This window comes from Sphaerodactylus townsendi, linkage group LG05 (assembly GCF_021028975.2).
Source record: "Sphaerodactylus townsendi isolate TG3544 linkage group LG05, MPM_Stown_v2.3, whole genome shotgun sequence".
NCBI lineage: Eukaryota > Metazoa > Chordata > Lepidosauria > Squamata > Sphaerodactylidae > Sphaerodactylus > Sphaerodactylus townsendi.
Genome location: NC_059429.1, coordinates 19,317,828 through 19,335,609, shown reverse-complemented (window position 1 = coordinate 19,335,609; position 17,782 = coordinate 19,317,828). Strand labels below are relative to the sequence as shown.

At 46.8% G+C, this 17,782-nt stretch overlaps 1 protein-coding gene across 1 annotated transcript in view; it reads right to left on the bottom strand.

Annotated features, from left to right (window-relative positions):
* Positions 1-15,413, bottom strand: part of LOC125433579 (nitric oxide synthase 1 adaptor protein) — a 72,817-nt gene extending 57,404 nt beyond the window's left edge. Inside the window, exon 1 of the mRNA XM_048498201.1 lies at positions 15,100-15,413. Coding sequence (XP_048354158.1) covers positions 15,100-15,222 — 123 coding nt within the window. The 5' untranslated portion in view covers positions 15,223-15,413. The remainder of the gene's footprint in view (positions 1-15,099) is intronic.
* Between the last annotated feature and the right edge of the window lie 2,369 nt (positions 15,414-17,782).

Sequence of the window (17,782 nt, the reverse complement as noted above, 5' to 3'; positions counted from 1 at the left end):
CTAACCGACTGGGCTTGCATGCGCGTGTTTGTGCATGGAAGAACATTACTTCCTGCCACATTGCATTCCCAGCCTGCAGGTTTCACAGAATGACGAGCGGTTTGTGGTCTCCTATACCTAAACCTCGCTCCCAGATCAACCTTTTCTAAAAAACCTTCCAGGGAAATTATATGACCTCCTTAAATAGCACATGTCAGTTCAGAACTACTCTTTTAATTAAGTTCTTCCTAACGTTCAAACCAAAACAGTCCTCCCTGTAATTTGAAAAGAAGGAATACAAGAAGCTTGGCTCCAGAACCATCTGTTTCGTCCCAGAGCAAACCCTGAGTTACCAAAAACAATCCTGCATAAAACATGAGTACATAAATGGGAAGGGATCACATGCTTTAAGGAGAAGTGTATCTTGTCATATTTGGTGATATGGAAGTCGTATTTAATTGAATTATTTAAGCAAAAAGGACACAAATGGTTCCTTCCACTCCATGAAAACAACTTTTCTAAAAATATTTGCCTTTCTGTTTTGGATATGTGTGGAAGAGTTGAGAGAGAAAGAGAGATGTATATGTTTGCACGTGGGTGCATATATAAAGAAATATTCTTTATATTTTAAAAAATGAAATATATTTATAAATATATTATAAAGAAATATTCTTTATATTTTAAAAAAACTGTTAAAATTATACCCAAATGTTGCTTGTAACCCCTCCTCTCTTTTCCTTTGTAAACTTTTAAAACTCCTATATACAAACCTAATCCCAATCCAAATCCTGACAAAAAAGGAAGAGCGCTGAGACTAGGCATGGAGATTCGGGTGCAACAAATACCATATTTGGCCCGAATCTGGGTGAATTCGGGCAAATTCGGGCCAAAATTGGCCGAATATGCCCTGCCCGAATATGAACGAATCCGAATGAAGGTATTCCAGCTTTTTGGCATTTTTTGTGTTTCGACCTGCAAGGGGCACATTTTTTAAGCTAGCGGTACCACAATTTCAGGGTATCATCCGGAGACTGTCCTTCAACTTTGGTGAAGTTTGGTTCAGGGGGGCCAAAGCTATGGACCCCCAAAGGGGGTGCCCCCATCCCCCATTGTTTCAAATGGGAGCTAACAGGAGATGGGGGCTACCCCTTTGAGGGTCCATAACTAGCTTTAAAAATGCACCCCTGACAGACACCCCAAGAAATTTGCCCAGATTCTCTGCTTTGCAGGGCCTTGGCTCCATTGTAGCCAATGGGGAATTTCTGACGAACCCACATTTTTTGAATATACTCGAATATTCGGGTATATCCGAATATGTTATTTGTCTTATTCGGGCATACAGATAATTTTATGCCCGAATAAATCCGAATTTTACCAAATTTCTAGGGTACTGACAAAGCCTAACTGAGACCAAGTCAATTCATTTATTCTTCACATTTCTCCCCATTTCTATTTTATCCTCCCAACAACCTTGTGAGGTAGGTGCAGCTAGGAATGTGTGACTGGTCAAAGATTTCCCAGTGAAAGTCCATGGCACGGTAAAGATTTGAACCTGGGTTTTCTAGATCCCAGCCCAACACATTAACCACTACACCACATTAGTTCTCAAGTTAGCATGTGTTGTGTTATTTTGCCAAAAGAATACTTTTCCAAAGCGCTTCAGGCAATGGCCTTATGCAGAACACTCTGTGAAGGTCCCTCTTTCATGGATGGTGTTCCGTGCCCACAGAACTGGGATACCTTAGCTCAAATATGACCTCTGATGAGATCACTGGGAAGCCCCAGGTCAGTCATTCGCCTTCAGAATTGCCCAGATGTGTGACAGACATTATGGGAACCTATCATATTGGCCGTTCCAAGGCACACTTAATTAATTGAACAGGTTAGCAAGCAGCAATATTAAGACCAGGCAGAACTGTACACTGTGACCAAACTTCTCTCCAGTGGGAAGCCCAGAGACGTTCTCTCTCCATATTTCTAGCCTGTGGCCAGGTCTCTGTGAAAGACTGAAGGAGGATAGCAGCAGAGTTTTTCCTCAATGTAAGACAAGAAAGACAAGAAGAAGAAGAAGAAGAAGAAGAAGAAGAAGAAGAAGAAGAAGAAGAAGAAGAAGAAGAAGAAGAAGAAGAAGAAGAAGAGTTTAGATTTATACCCCACCTTTCTGTCCTGTAAGGAGACTCAAGGTGGCCTACAGGCTCCTTTCCCTTCCTCTCCCCACAACAGACACCTTGTGAGGCAGGTGGGGCTGAGAGAGTTCCAAAGAATTGTGACTAGCCCAAGGTCACCCAGCAGGAATGCAGGAGTGCAGAAACACATCTGGTTCACCAGATAAGCTGCCCAGCTACTCAGGTGGAGGCCTGGGGAATCAAACCCAGTTCTCCAGATTAGAATCCACCTGCTCTTAACTACTACACTACCCCACACTGTGGAACAGATGGGCTCTCTAGGCCCATTCCCACCATTCCCTTTCAACTAGAAAGTTAGAGCAAATTTCCAGTTCCTGAGACAAATTTCAAGCGGAGGCCACAGCTAAGCGCCAGGTCCTTGCTTTGCATGGAAATGGTCCAGGATCAACCTCTGCAGGTTTTGGGGAAAAGCTAAAGCCCCGGAGAGCTGCCACCTATCAGAGATGACAATACTGAACTAAATGGACCAGCAGTGTGATAGTATATGGCAGCACTATCCAACAACACTATCGTAAGTAACTCTCTGGACCACGTAACAGTGATTCTGACAATCTCCTCAGCACAAAAGAAGCAGGTAACTGGCCAACACTAGCACTTTGTGCTCCTTCAGCTCAAAGAAACAGAATGAGTCCCTAAAGCAGTGGTGGCGAACCTATAGCACGGGTGCCAGAGGTGGCACTCAGAGCCCTCTCTGTGGGCACGTGCAAACAGAGTGCCCCCCCCCCACATCTAGGCTGGCCTGGGCCGCTGGGCTCAATTATTAGAATTAAACCTAAGACCTAGTTTTGGGCAAGCAGTGTAGCTAACCCTGTTAAGCGCTGTTAAACCCCACAGATTTTCTTGCGAAGAACTAAAGTGCGATCCTTTACCTGGGAGTAAGCTCAGTTGCTGGCAATGGGGCTTGCTTCTGAGTAAATCCTCCTACGGTCGTGATTCACCCGTTGGAAGAGTTGCATGGTTGCTTCAAAGCAAAGCCACCGACTACCACCAAGCTTACTCCAGAGTAACGGACACCTCAGAGTCAACCGTTTTTTCTAAACTAAAACCTCAATATTCAGGTTAAATTGCCATGTTGGCATTTTTTGGGGTTGCAGTTTGGGCACTCGGTCTCGAAAAGGTTCGCCATCACTGCCCTAAAGGCTTAGTAAAGGTTAAGCAACAAGACACGGGCAGCTTAGTCAAAAATGTCTGGAAAAACCTTTCCATTTGGGAACACAGATGAGAGAGAGACTCCGTATATGAAGGCATAGGAAAATCTGTGAGTGTGGTATGTCAGCTGAGACAGCAAGGAAAACATGTGTTATGCCAGAGAGGTAGGGAAATTGAACCTGGACACTGTGCAAACAAGGAAATTTGAAAGACAAGAGGATAGCCCAGAATCTCAGCACACCTTGTTCCTAAACATGACACCTGAAGTCGAGCCAGAATGGACCGCAGATTCAACATCAATTTTATTTTTTACATTTACTTTATTCTACCCTGCCTTTTCCTAGCACAAGACAGGCTCAGCAGGGCTAACAGCAGCATAAATTTTACAATGTGATACGATAAGAACATAAAGCATAAATATGTACTTATCAATATAATCTTAAAAACCTAACCAATTGAAAAATGGTTTGCCCCCAGCAATGACACCCAAATAATGATTCCTTCCTATATATAGTTCAATTAATCTAAACGAGGGAATCGTTACAAGCATGAGCAAAGGTTTAGTCCCAGGCAACACAAAACGTGCAGACTCCATTATACAAACATGGAATACAAACATAATACAGGACAGGAGGGTCCAGCAAGAGGCAAGGAAGGTAAAATAGAGAGGAAAGCAGGAGTACAGGGGAAAGAAGGGGAAGGGAAAGGGGGAAAGGAAAAAAGGGAAAGAAAAAAGAAACGACGGAGGGAGGGAGGACTCTGGCCCCTTCCGTACATGCAGAATAATGCACTTTCAATCCACTTTCAATGCACTTTGCAGCTGGACTTTACTGTGCGGAATAGCAAAATCCACTTACAAACAATTGTCAAGTGGACTGAAAGTGAATTATTCTGCATGTGCAGAAGGAGCCTAAAAGATGTAACCAGTCACTGTCCTCAACATAGGCCCGGCAGAACATCTTTTGTATTACTGGACCTGAGGAACTCAGCCAGATCCTGCAGGGCCCTGGACTCTTTAGACAGAGTTCCACCGGGCTGAAGCCAAGGCCGAAAAAATCTGGTTTTGGTTGAGGACAGCTGGACACTTCGTGGGTGAGGGATCACCAGGAGGTTGTTTCAAGCTGAATGTGGTGCTCTTTGGGGGGTGCAGCGGGAAAGGTGGTCCAAAGGTGGTCCCAGACTGTTTAGGGCTTTGAAGGTCAGTACCAACACCTTGAACCTGATCCGGTATTCAATCAGGAGCCGATGCAGCTGGCGGAGCACTGGTTGTATATGCGCTCTCCAAGGGGACTTAAAATGATTTATCCATTATAACATTCAGCACAGGATTACTTCCAAGTAAGCTAAAGGAAAAGGCAATATATGAATGCAATAGATTTATGCATGATGCTCCCAAGAAACAGCGATGGCTTGTCTAGAATAGACAACAGGCGTATTTCAGATTGGTTTGAAGGATTTTCTTCCATTTTGATACCTTCAAGCCAGGAACAAAGGGAAACTGCAACACCCAAGCTATGAGAGCCAAGAAACACCTCTCAAGTTCGGAGTGCCGCCATTGTTCATTCTGTGGGCTACTCACAAGTCAGGGAACGGATCGGGAGCAGGAGGGAGCAGGGAACGGATCGGGAGCAGGAGGGCTTCCTCTGCAGGCTCATGGGCTTCATAAGCTCCCTTGAGGGGCCAGATCCATCCCTCCGGGCTGCATGTTTGACACCTCTGCCTTGGAGACTTTTATTCAACAACAAAAGCCTTTTACTGGCATAGAATAAAATACAAAATTAAATAAGACCCAGAACACAAGATATTTACAACAGTCTAAAAAAATCAGAGCATGTGTAGGCTAGGATGGCAATGTCTCTTGGCACGCTGCAAGAATTTTGCAATCCTCTCTGTTGTGACTGGGTTGTGATTTGCCAAAATAAATATCTGTTGGTTTGTTGGTTTGCTTCATTCTCTTAAAGAGGAGGGAGTTCAAAAATTTGGCCCAAATGTTAGCATAAAGAGGGCAGTAAAAAGGAAATGGAATCGATCCTATGCATTTAGGCCTATGCATTTAGGGCAAAGCTGAGCTGAATAAGGGATTTGGGGGGATGGGGGGTGGAATCTCCTGTACATTATAGCTCAGGGTAGAGCATTAAATCTGGCTAACATGCAAGATTTTTATTTCAACATAAATGTTTGAGTCAGAGCGCACTTTATCAGATGCACGGAGTATACCGATACATAAATGTCTTTTCAAGTGCAGTGGACTTTGCATAATTTTGCCACAATTGATTTAACATGGTTATTCCTGCACGAGTTAAAATTGATAGTTCTATACTGAAGTGACTGGAGGGTACCTACAGGAAATGATGACAGCTCCTGGGCTTTTAGCTGAGAATACGAAATAGACATGGGTTAAATGGACACATACAAAATATATTTCCAATTCTATTTTGATTGCAGAAAAAGCAACCAAAGGGATTAAAATGCCAGGCAACTACTATGCAGATGTCCTCACTAACTGATTATGCAACTTCACTGTTACTTACTTAAGCTAAAATGGGTGGATTCCACTCAACACATGCAAATCACACTTGCTAATTGCACCCTTTACACTTGTTAACCAATGCAAATGGTTCTTTCTCCCACCCTGGACATTCCACAGGTATACTCCACTTGTGTTACTACCATCTGATCCTCTGAAGATGCCAGCCACAGATGCAGGTGAAACGTCACGAGAAAATGCTGCTAGAACACGGCCATACAGCCCGGAAACCACACAGCGCCCCAGTGATTCTGGCAGTGAAAGCCTTCGACAATACACTGGTTTTGTTTTGTTTTTAGTCTTTTAAGGTGCTTTGGTCTCCTGTGTAATTATGTCTAAAAGTTCTGGTCCTCGGGGTAAGAACATAAGAACATAAGAACTAGCCTGCTGGATCAGACCAGAGTCCATCTCGTCCAGCTCTCTGCTACTCGCAGTGGCCCACCAGGTGCCTTTGGGAGCTCACCTGCAGGAGGTGAAAGCAATGGCCTTCTGCTGCTGCTGCTCTTGAGCACCTGGTCTGCTAAGGCATTTGCAATCTGAGACCAAGGCAGATCAAGATTGGTAGCCATAGATCGACTTCTCCTCCATAAATCTGTCCAAGCCCTTTTAAAGCTATCCAGGTTAGTGGCCATCACCACCTCCTGTGGCAGCATATTCCAAACACCAATCACACGTTGTGTGAAGAAGTGTTTCCTTTTATTAGTCCAAATTCTTCCCCCCAGCATTTTCAATGAATGCCCCCTGGTTCTAGTATTGTGAGAAAGAGAGAACAATTTCATGCAATGGGGCACGTTGGGGAAGGGGCAATTTGAGAGAGCCAACATGGCATGGCCTTTCACCTACCCAAGAAGTCTTCATGCCTCCCCTTCTTGCCATTATCTACTGATGGTTTCACATAAAAATCTGCATGTTATGTGTGCCAAGTGGATTGCGATCTTGTCTGAAAGTATAAGACCATGAGTCCTCCTGGATCAGACTAGTGGTCCACCTGGTCTAGCATCTTGTTTCACACAGTGGCCAGGCAGTTGCCCTGGAAGGCCAACAAAAACCCCAGGCTTTCCCTGGATCCTCTGAAGATGCCAGCCACAGATGCAGGCAAAAAGTCAGGAGAGAATGCTGCTAGAACACGGCCATACAGCCTGGAAACAAAACCAGTTAATCTTTCAAGTGTGTTAAAGCAAAAATAGCCTTTTAAGGTTTTCTAGATTCCTGTGGAAGTTTACGAAGACCAACACGGCCACTGCTCTGGAATTATTATCGCCATTTTAGGTTTGGTGGTACTATTCTGTCTACCAGATAAAGTTGGGTAAGAGCAGGGCCAAACAAAGGGCAGACAGAGCTCAATTCCACTATCATAATTCAGCTAGTCTTATCATTGCTATATTCCCCTAACCCCGTGGTGGCGAACCTTTGGCACTCCAGATGTTATGGACTACAATTCCCATCAGCCCCTGCCAGCATGGCCAATTGTAGGGGCTGATGGGAATTGTAGTCCATAACATCTGGAGTGCCAAAGGTTCGCCACCACTGCGGCCTAACTCATAACAGAACAAACAGCGCCACTTCTCCTACCACTGGAGCAAAGTATGAAATCTCAAGACCATAAAACACACCCCAATACCCTCCAACAGATTCCCCATCTTCCAACGCCTGTTTCTTTTCAACTTCTCACCCAATCTCACGTTTTCAAACCACCGCTAAGCAACAAATCACTAGAAAGGGTGACTTTCCTGCACAGAACACTTAATGCCTTCTGGGAAAAACTAACAAAGGAATCAATAAGAGGAACTAGAAATAAGCGATGATGAAACAACTCCTTTTTTTTAAAAGAGAGCTCTTTGTTTTCAACTCAACGGCCAAATGACGAGGATCTGAGGTTGAAACACAGGTTGTGCTTCTGACTGAAATTCCTGAATTATGCAGTAAACATTTGTGCTTTGGTTTACTGCCTCACAACAATGGCCAAGCCAAACACCCAGAAGGGCTGCATCTCGCAAAGGTCTTAAGCCACTGCTCTTGGGGCAGTTTGAGCCAGAATACATTTGCAATTCTTCTTTGTTGTTGTTGAGATTTTAAAAAAAAATTCTCAATTTGCAATTCTCATGTTTTCGATGCCAATTATTACAGTTTTCTATTAGAAACCTTTGGGTTTTTTAAAAAAATTATCCAGAATTTTGCTCTAGCAGTACTTACACCCCTTCCGCACATGCAGAATGATGCACTTTCAATCCACTTTCAATGCACTTTGCAGCCTTGCAGAACAGTAAAATCCACTTTCAAACTGTTGTGAAAGCGGATTGAAAGTGCATTATTCCAGCTGTGCAGAAGGGAGCTAAGATTCCAGAGTCTACGTTTTAAAGTGCCGCTCACGGTTATGTGGCTGTATAATAACAAAGAGTTTGGATGGCTTCAGGGTGACAGGCAGCCCTCTCAATAGGAGTCATTACATTTTCTACTAGCTGTTAATCAGGAGCTTTCTACTAGCTGTTAATCATTTGGTGTCAATGAACTGCTCAGAATGAAGGAGAAGAGTTTGGATTTATATCTGCCTTCCTCTCCTGTAAGGAGTCTCTAAGCGGCTTACAAACTCCTTTTCCCTTTCTCTCCCCACAACAAACACCTTGCGGAGAAGGTGGAGCTGAGAGAGTTCTGAGAGAACTGTGACTAGCCCAAGGTCACCCAGCAGGCTTCATGTGGAGGAGCAGGGAATCAAACCTGGTTCTCCAGATTAGAGTCCACAGCAGTGGCGTAGGAGGTTAAGAGCTCGTGTATCTAATCTGGAGGAACCGGGTTTGATTCCCAGCTCTGCCACCTGAGCTGTGGAGGCTTATCTGGGGAATTCAGATTAGCTTGTACACTCACACACATGCCAGCTGGGTGACCTTGGGCTAGTCACAGCTTCTCGGAGCTCTCTCAGCCCCACCTACCTCACAGGGTGTTTGTTGTGAGGGGGGAAGGGCAAGGAGATTGTAAGCCCCTTTGAGTCTCCTGCAGGAGAGAAAAGGGGGATATAAATCCAAACTCTTCTTCTCTTCTTCTTCTTCTTAACCACCAAACCACACTGTGAAAATAGTTTTACTTCATCAAATCTGGGGTCAGTTACAATTCCAAGCCTTTAAAAGAATGCAGTATCTACAAACCACTTAAAAATTAATCTATGATCAGGAATACTGGGCCCTCTCCCCCAAACACAGACATTCTTCCGAATTCGTTTCCCATGTAATCAGGTACACTTTGTTTTCGAAGTAGAAGAGCCTCAGCATCTCAGAGCGCCTTTTTTCCTTCAGAAAACAGCAAATTTATTTCATTTATGAGTGCCCAGCGGATAATGACTGCCACTTCTACCAGAATGAGACACATGCATTTCAATTCCTTAATGCATTTCTACGCTACCTCTCCAGAATTTCTGAGGTGGTGTCCAAAAGCATGTGCGCATGCACACACACACACACACACACACACACACAAAAACCCTTTAAATAAATTGCAACAGTACAGGAATCAAATAGCATCATGAACCATAGAGGCGGCAAACAGCAAAAAACAGAGAACCCAAAACAACAAAATAACTGCCAGAATTACAAAATTTTAAGTGAAGACGGCCCAATTCCAGCGTTAATCTCCACTAGGGGTAGGGAACCTGCGGCTCGAGAGCCGCATGCGGCTCTTCTGCCCTTGCACTGCGGCTCCATGAGCCGAGCCACTGGCCCCATCCTTGCCCACCCTGCAGGCAGCAGGGCGGGCGCACCAACTGCCCGCAGCCGGCTGGGCCGCGCCGCGGGCTTCCCCTCTCACCTGCCCCATTGGAGCCGGGTGGGCGCTTTCCTGGCGGCCGGCGAGGCTGAGCCGCTGGCCCCATCCTTGCTCGCCCTGCAGGCAGCAGGGCGGACGCATCCATGCGCTTCTCAGAATGAGCGGAGTAAAAGGTAAAAAAAGCCAATATATACAGTGTTATCTTTATTTTAAATGTCAAAAATTATTTGCGGCTCCAAGTGTTTTCTTTTCCCATGGAAAACAGGTCCAAATGGCTCTTTGAGTGTTAAAGGTTCCCTACCCCTGATCTCCACTCTGTCATGGAATCTCACCTTGGGTAACCTTGGTCTAATCACACATCCTCAGGTTGCTGTGAGGAAGAACAGGAGAATGATGCAAGCTTATTTGGGTTCCCAGGAGAAAGGGGGAGTATAAAGGAAGTAAATATGTAAATAAAAGTTGGGTAAGTTAAAATAATTCTGGCATGTTGTCAGAAAACCAGCCGGTTTGGTGCAAGGCAGAGAGGGTGAGGGAAGGACATAACTCAAGAAAGAAATGATCTCTGCAAGTTGGAGGCACAAATAACAAGGCCTTTTTGAATGCCCTTAAAACACGGAGAGACTCACCTGGAACCTGTTAAGCCTTCAGACACCCTGAAAGCCCTAAAATGACTGAGACACACTGGAAAAAGAACCAGCACTTCTTTTTTATTTATATTAATTTTTCTCCCATCCATTCCCTCAAAGAGCTCAGGATGGCATACATGGTACACTCCCCGTACATTACTCTCACAACAACCCTGTGAGGTTGATTAAGCTAGTGAATGGCCAAAGGTCACCCAATGACCTTCCTTAGAAAATGGGTATTTGTACCCAGATCTGCAAGATGGTAGTCTGATTCTTACTGGCAGAATAGGTTGCCTGTCCTAAGCGCAGGCTAGCTATCTTTCAATTTGCTTTAGGGAGCAGGTGAATTTCCCAAATCATACACAAGCTTAGTATTTCTTGCAAAATACAAGATTTCAGATTCAAAGGATGAAGTGGCTATCAGTACAAACCTAAGACCACTTAAACACTGCTAAGTAGACCTGTTAAAGGCTGCATTGTGAAAAGCAAGTCCCTCCTCGTAGAAACAAAACCGTGTTCTTCACTACAAAGAAGCTGAGGATGACACCCTGAGACAAATGAATAGGTGGGGGAGAAATAGCAATACCCTCTTCCTCTTTCTGGCTCTCTAAAACTTTGGCTACTTCCGCACATGCAGAATAATGCACTTTCAATGCACTCTGCAACTATACGGAATGGCAAAATCCACTTGCAAACAATTGTGAAAGTGGATTGAAAGTGCATTATTCTGCATGTGTGGAAGAGGCCTTTGAGATTAGTGTAGATACCTACAAGAAATCCAAGTATGCGTACCAGGAAAAGAAAATCTCAAAACCATCACTATAATACAGTGGAACCTCGGTTTTCATTGCCTTTGGTTTTCATCGGTTTCAGTTTTCATCGATTTTTTCAGTGAAAAATTTGTCTCGGTTTTCATCGATTTGCAGTAAGGTGCAGGGGTTTGTGGAGAAAATCACTCGGACAAAGCTGCTGCAGGCCGGGTCTGCAACTTGTTTAATGACAATGTCTTGCCCCATTTCAGACAAGTCTTAAAGAGCCATCAGAAACAGACCTCTTTGGACAGCTTTCTGGTGCGACATTGGTCCACTGGCTCTGAAGCTGGTCCTAGTGCTATTGTTTGTTACTGTTTTCAGCATTAAACACTATGTTTATTCATCCAAAAATGTGTTTTGAGTGTGCTTTTTGGAGTGCCTGGAATGGATCAATTGGATTTACATTGATTCTTATGAAAACGTTTGCCTCAGTTTTCATCAGTTTCGGTTTTCATCGATTCTTTTCGGACGGATTACCAACGAAAACCGAGGTTCCACTGTAATTCTTTCTATTAAGATCAGTGAACAACTCTCAGTTTGAATGACCCCTGGACCACAGACTGCCAGCAGAATCCTCCCTGATAAAACACACTTTTTATCAAACACTCGAAATTGTTCTAAATTGTACCACAAAGTTTTGTGAATGGATGTTCTCTCACCGTCTCCTCCCACCTTCTGCCATTCACCCAGCCTACCAGATGAACGCACATAATTGCTTTAACCAAGGAAAAGCCCCAATCTTCAGTCCTGCTGGGATGGTGACGGAAGGAGCTGAGGGCCAAATCCGAGCCAGAAAACAGTCAGCAGGGACCCACCGGATCCCTGTACCGAACTCTTTTAAGTGCGTAGAGGGAGAGAACTACATAAAACACTTCTCATTTTAAATGGGCAACTCATCAGCGTATCCATACAAAGTGCTTAACTCTGGAGGAAAAGGTCAATGCAAGCAAGATCTGTTTGATTCTCATTTTATCTGCAAAATATTGAACCCTCTCTAATTAGGACTAGTTTTTCCAGATCCTTTCAGATGGTTCTAATAAGGGTTATGGCCGCTTTTGTGTTCACGTTGAAATTCAACAACCCTCATATTTAATGCTGCCATGATAATCCCCCCCCCCCCACAGATGTGAAAGAGAGTCAAGGGTCCTCCATTAACATCAACCAAAGTATCACACCTTTCGAGTTCTTGAGAACTGCATCAAATTGGATGTGCAAAGAAAAGGGGTAGCGAAAAATCTCAGGCCAGGACTCTCCATCACCACCCTGTGCTCTGTTGATTTCAATGATCACAGAGCATAGTTCGAATCAGACTGCACTCTTGGCATGCTCAGAGTAGGCAGTAAGAAATGGAAACTGTCCAGTGCAAAACATCTGATCAGGACAACGTTCCTGACACTAAATGGAATACGTGTCCCTTTAATGGCTGACAACTGTGGAACAACATGATCGTCCTTCTATACTGACAACAGCAGATCTTCATTTTAGTTGAGGCACTAAGAAAAATTGAAGCCAAAGTAAGGCAGTGCTACCTAGTGAAACTTCCCCAATTTTCTTCCAGTTAAAGCATCCCTTTCCTTGCTGACTAATTTCACCTGGCAAGAAGTGCCAGCCCAGCATAACTCACTGTATAAACAGGCCCTGAAGCAGAAGCAAACTGCCCTGAAAACGCTGCTCCAAAGTCTCTGCAGAGAAATTCTTCCTCTCTCCAATGGGTCATTTACTTAATCAAGAGTTACAGGTTTGGAAAAGTTACTTCCTCAGCTTTCTCTTTATGATAATTTTTGCCGTCCTTCGTATCTTAGCACTGACTATATCTCCCTCTGGATGTCCAACACAGCAACGTTTTGCTCCTTCTCCAAGATACTCAGGGTAGCATGCGGGGGGAGGGGGGGGCGGCTTGGGGTTGAGGGTGCATCCCACCTTGTCAGTAAGTTACTACTCCATGCAGTTTCATTTACTAGCTCACTTTCCCAGACACACCTCTGGGTGACATATGATTACTAAAAACCCATGAATAATCCATTCAAAGAGGAATTGGTTCAGGAATGTTTGAGAGCACTGGAGAAACTGAGCGTGATTATCTTGCTTTGCCCTGCATAAGATGATTCCTCATTTGTCATTAACATAAATTACCCAACGTTCTCCAAATAGTCCTGTGGAATATATTAACCTAATAGACACAGAGTTGGCTCAAGATCCGACCCTGGGAAAACAAACACTCCCTTTCCAGCCAAGAGTTTTGAATGCCTCTGTTTAATTCCAGAGACAGGGCCCTTCAGGTAGGCTCCTGCATTCGAGTCTTACCTGCCTTACTGCCTTTTATGTACCAAGCCAAAACATTTCTATTCACACCAGGTTTTCCATGAAGTGGTCCCATCTTTTCAATCTGCATTTTTTGGTCTGCTTCTACCTCAAAGCCTGTTTTAATGGATACCATTTTAGGTGGCTGACTGTTGATTTACATGGCTTTATGCCAGAGTGGTGTAGTGGTTAAGAGCAGGTGGACTCCGATCTGGAGAACCGGGTTTGATTCCCCACACCTCCACATGAGCAGCAGACTCTTATCTAGTGAGCCAGATTTGTTTCCCCATTCCTGCATTCCTGCTGGGTGACCTTGGGCTAGTCACAGTTCTCTCAGAACTATCTCAGCCCCATCTGCTTTACAAAGTGTGGGGAGAGGAAGGGAAAGGCTGTATTGTCAAAGGCTTTCACGGCCAGATTCAACTGGTTGTTGTGGGTTTTCCAGGCCGTGGTCTGGTAGATCTCGTTCCTAACATTTCGCCTGCATCTGTGGCTGGCGTCTTCAGAGGTGTATCACAGAGGGATAACAGTGTGCGTAACAGACTTCCCTCTGTGATACACCTCTGAAGATGCCAGCCACAGATGCAGGCGAAACGTTAGGAACAAGATCTACCAGACCACGGCCACTCAGCCCGGAAAACCCACCACAACCAGAAGGGAAAGGAGTTTGTAAGCCGCCTGGAGTCTCCTTACAGGGGAGAAGGGGAGTATGAACCCAAACTCCTCTTCTTCTTCTACGCCTCTGTGACTTGCATTTCACATCAATCGTATTTTTATGGTGTTGCCATGACTATTGTATGGGATTAATTTTGTTTGTTTGTTTGCAAGCTGCTGGGAGAACTGGGGAGAAACACCATGCAAATCCTCTAGCGAAACAATCAAAGGTTCCCATTTCATCCACATGAAGATGCTGGGCACGGGGGACAGAAAGGAGAAAGGGGGAGGAGAGATCCCTAGGGTCCTTCACCCTCTCCTTTCTAATCCACCGCAAACCAAGAGATACACAACCACCCCTGGGATTATGAAAGCGTTTGTTGACATGCCTGGGAAAAGACAAGGCACCTGCTCCTCCAACAAAGCCACACAGCAGCACCTGCCTCTGGAAGTCGAGAGGGCAAAAAGGGGGGAGAAAAGACCCACTAAGCACACAGCAGCGCTGGCCATCCTAAACAGAGTTAGACCCTCCTAAACCCTCTGTGTCAAACTCGCGGCCCTCCAGATGTTATGGACTACAGTTCCCATCATCCCCTGCCAGCATGCTGGCAGGGGATGATGGGAACTGTAGTCCATAACATCTGGAGGGCCGCGAGTTTGACACCTAGAATCAATGGGGTTAACCCTGCTTAGAATCACGCGGTGGATCTCCAGGATAGGAGCAAGAGCGCCCGGCCACCCTTGGAAAGAAGACAAAGGGGGTTTGGGGCCAGGAAGGTCCTGCTTTCTGCAGCGGCAATGTTGACATCGCACCCCCCCCCCCAAAAAAAAATCCCATATCCTTTCACATAGGAGTGGGGGGGGGATCTTCCTCCTCCGCTTATGGGTGGCTGCTCCCCGGGGGTCGGGATTCACCCTGAGCCTAACCCCCGTCCCTTGGAGAGAGATCCTCAGGAGCCAGCGCGGGAAATGGCACGACATCAGCCTCCCAACTTCCGACCGCGGCGCGCGTGAGAACGGCAACCGGGCTCCGGCGCGCGTGCAGAGGGCTTTGTTTGCAGCCCGGCTCCCTCCCCGAGCGCGGGAGGAGGAGGGCTGTGCGCGCCCCTTACCTTGGCCTCGAAGCCGATGCCGTGCTGGAAGGCGTCGTCGTTGTGCAGCGGCAGGCGCAGGTCGTGCCGGTCGTCCACCAGGCTGTAGCGGGACTTGGCGGCCGGCGAGGCGCCCACGGGCATGGCGGAGGCGAAAGGCGAGCGCGGCGGGCACCGGAGCCCGGGCGCCGCTGCTGGCCGCCACCCCTGCCTGACCCCGGCCAGGGAGGGAGGGAGGGAGGGAGGGAGGCTGGGCCGAGCCAGAGCCGGGCATGCGCCGAGCCGGAGGAGGAGCCCAGCCAGGCGGCACGGGGGAGCCGTCCGCCGAACCTCCCGCGCCCGCCCCGGCTCCTCCGCGCAGACGTCCTCCTCGCCCGGCCGGCGCGCCCCTTCCTGGCAGCCGCTCCCTGGCGCAGGCCGCACTCGCCCGGCCGCTCTGGAGACGGCTCCCGCCCGGGCCGATCCGGTGCGTCCCCGCCACTGCGGGTGGCCGGATCTGGGTTTATCCGTCGCTTGGCAGGCTGGAAGTGTGGAGAGCAGGCCGGAGCATGTGCAGAGCGCTGGCCCCCCAGCGCCGCAGATGCATAACCTTGCCCCAGTCCCCTTTGAGACGTTGGGGAGGCTGCTGTTCTGCTTCTATAAGCCTTTGGGGTTCTGCTGGACGGCTGCGGGGTCCTTAAGAGGTTGGCACAGAATTGGCACATGGAGCAAATCCCTAATGGGACTTGGTGCAGTGGCTGGTGGAAAGTGCTGAGGGATTGGCTGGAAGTGTGGAGAGCAGCCCGGAGCATGTGCAGAGCGCTGGCCTCCCAGCGCCGCAGATGTTAGTAATGGGACGTTGGGGAGGCTGTTGTCCTGCCCATATAAGCTGTGTCTTTGCGATTCTGCTGGACCGCTGCGGGATCTTTAGCATGTTTGCACAGAATTGGCACATGGAGCTCAGCGCACTTCCTAATGGGATGGTGCAATAACTGGTGGAAAGTGCTGAGAAATTGGCTGGAAGTGTGGAGAGCTGCCTGGAGCGTGTGCAGAGCGCTGGCCTTCTAGTGCCACAGGTGTATAACCTACCCCAGCCCTCTCTGTTACATTGGGGAGGCTGTGGTTGTGCCCGATATAAGCCATGCCTTTAGAGGCAGTGGGATCCTAAGCGTGTTTTCCCAGAAGTGGCACGTGGGACTCAGTGCACTTTCTAGTGGGACTTAAGGCACTTTCGCACATGCAGAATAATGCACTTTCAATCCACTTCCAATGCACTTTGCAGCTGGATTTCAGTGTGCGGAAGAGCAAAACCCGCTTGCAAACAATGGTGAAAGTGGGTTGAAAGTGCGTTATTCTGCCTGTGCGGAAGTGCCCTTAGTATGGCAGCTGGTGGAAAGTGCTGAGAAATTGCAGTGGACTGATGGGGACCCCTGCAGGGTTTTGAAGACTGTTTTCCTGCCTGTTCCTTGGTCTCCCGGCCAAGTACTAACCACGGCTGACCCTGCTTAACTCTGATCTAACGATTCTGGGCTAGCCCAGACCTTTCAAGTCGGGGCAAATGTGTAGAATAAAGCACTTTCAATCCACTTCCAGTGCACTTTGCAGCTAGATTTTACTGTGCGGAAGAGCAAAATCCACTTGCAAACAATTGGCCCCTTCCACACATACAGAATAATACACATTCAATCCACTTTCACAATTGTTTGAAAGTGGATTTTGCTCTTCCGCACAGCTGCGAAGCGTACTGAAAGTGGACTAAAAGTGCATTATTCTGCATGTGCGGAAGGAAGGGGCCAGTTGTGAAAGTGGATTGAAAGTGCATTATTCTGCATGTGCGGAAGGAAGGGGCCAGTTGTGAAAGTGGATTGAAAGTGCATTATTCTGCATGTGCGGAAGGAAGGGGCCAATTGTGAAAGTGGATTGAAAGTGCATTATTCTGCATGTGCGGAAGGAAGGGGCCAGTTGTGAAAGTGGATTGAAAGTGCATTATTCTGCATGTGCGGAAGGAAGGGGCCAATTGTGAAAGTGGATTGAAAGTGCATTATTCTGCATGTGCGGAAGGAAGGGGCCGATTGTGAAAGTGGATTGAAAGTGCATTATTCTGCATGTGCGGAAGGAAGGGGCCGATTGTGAAAGTGGATTGAAAGTGCATTATTCTGCATGTGCGGAAGGAAGGGGCCAGTTGTGAAAGTGGATTGAAAGTGCATTATTCTGCATATGCGGAAGGGGTCTTACTGTTGGGGTCCCCAACACGGTGCCCGTGGCCACCACACTTTCCCTGGTGCTTGCCAAGTGTTTTTTTAGAAAGGGAGAGGCCAAATGGTGCTTTTGCCCAACAAGGCTTCTGATTGGCTAGGGGAGATTTTTTTTAAAAAAATTGCTTTGGCAGCTGCTGCCAGCAACTCAGCATGAGGATCTTTATTGTGTGGCTGAAGGTAGACTGTGTGCGCAAGAAAATATGTCAAAACAGGATGACCATTTAAAAAGGCATCCGGCTCAACAGAGCTCCTACCAGAAAAGCAAGAGAGTTATTATTAGTATCGAGTGTCATCTCACTCCCTGACATTTTGTGGTTAGCTTCCTTTCTTGGCAGCCACTCTGTGGCTGCACCCATCGTGTCAGAATTCGAAAGGTGTCCCCAGGCTCAAAAAATTGGAGACCCCTGCCACAAGACGTATTGGTGCGGTAGAGCCAGTGGTGGGATCCAAAAATTTTAGTATCCATG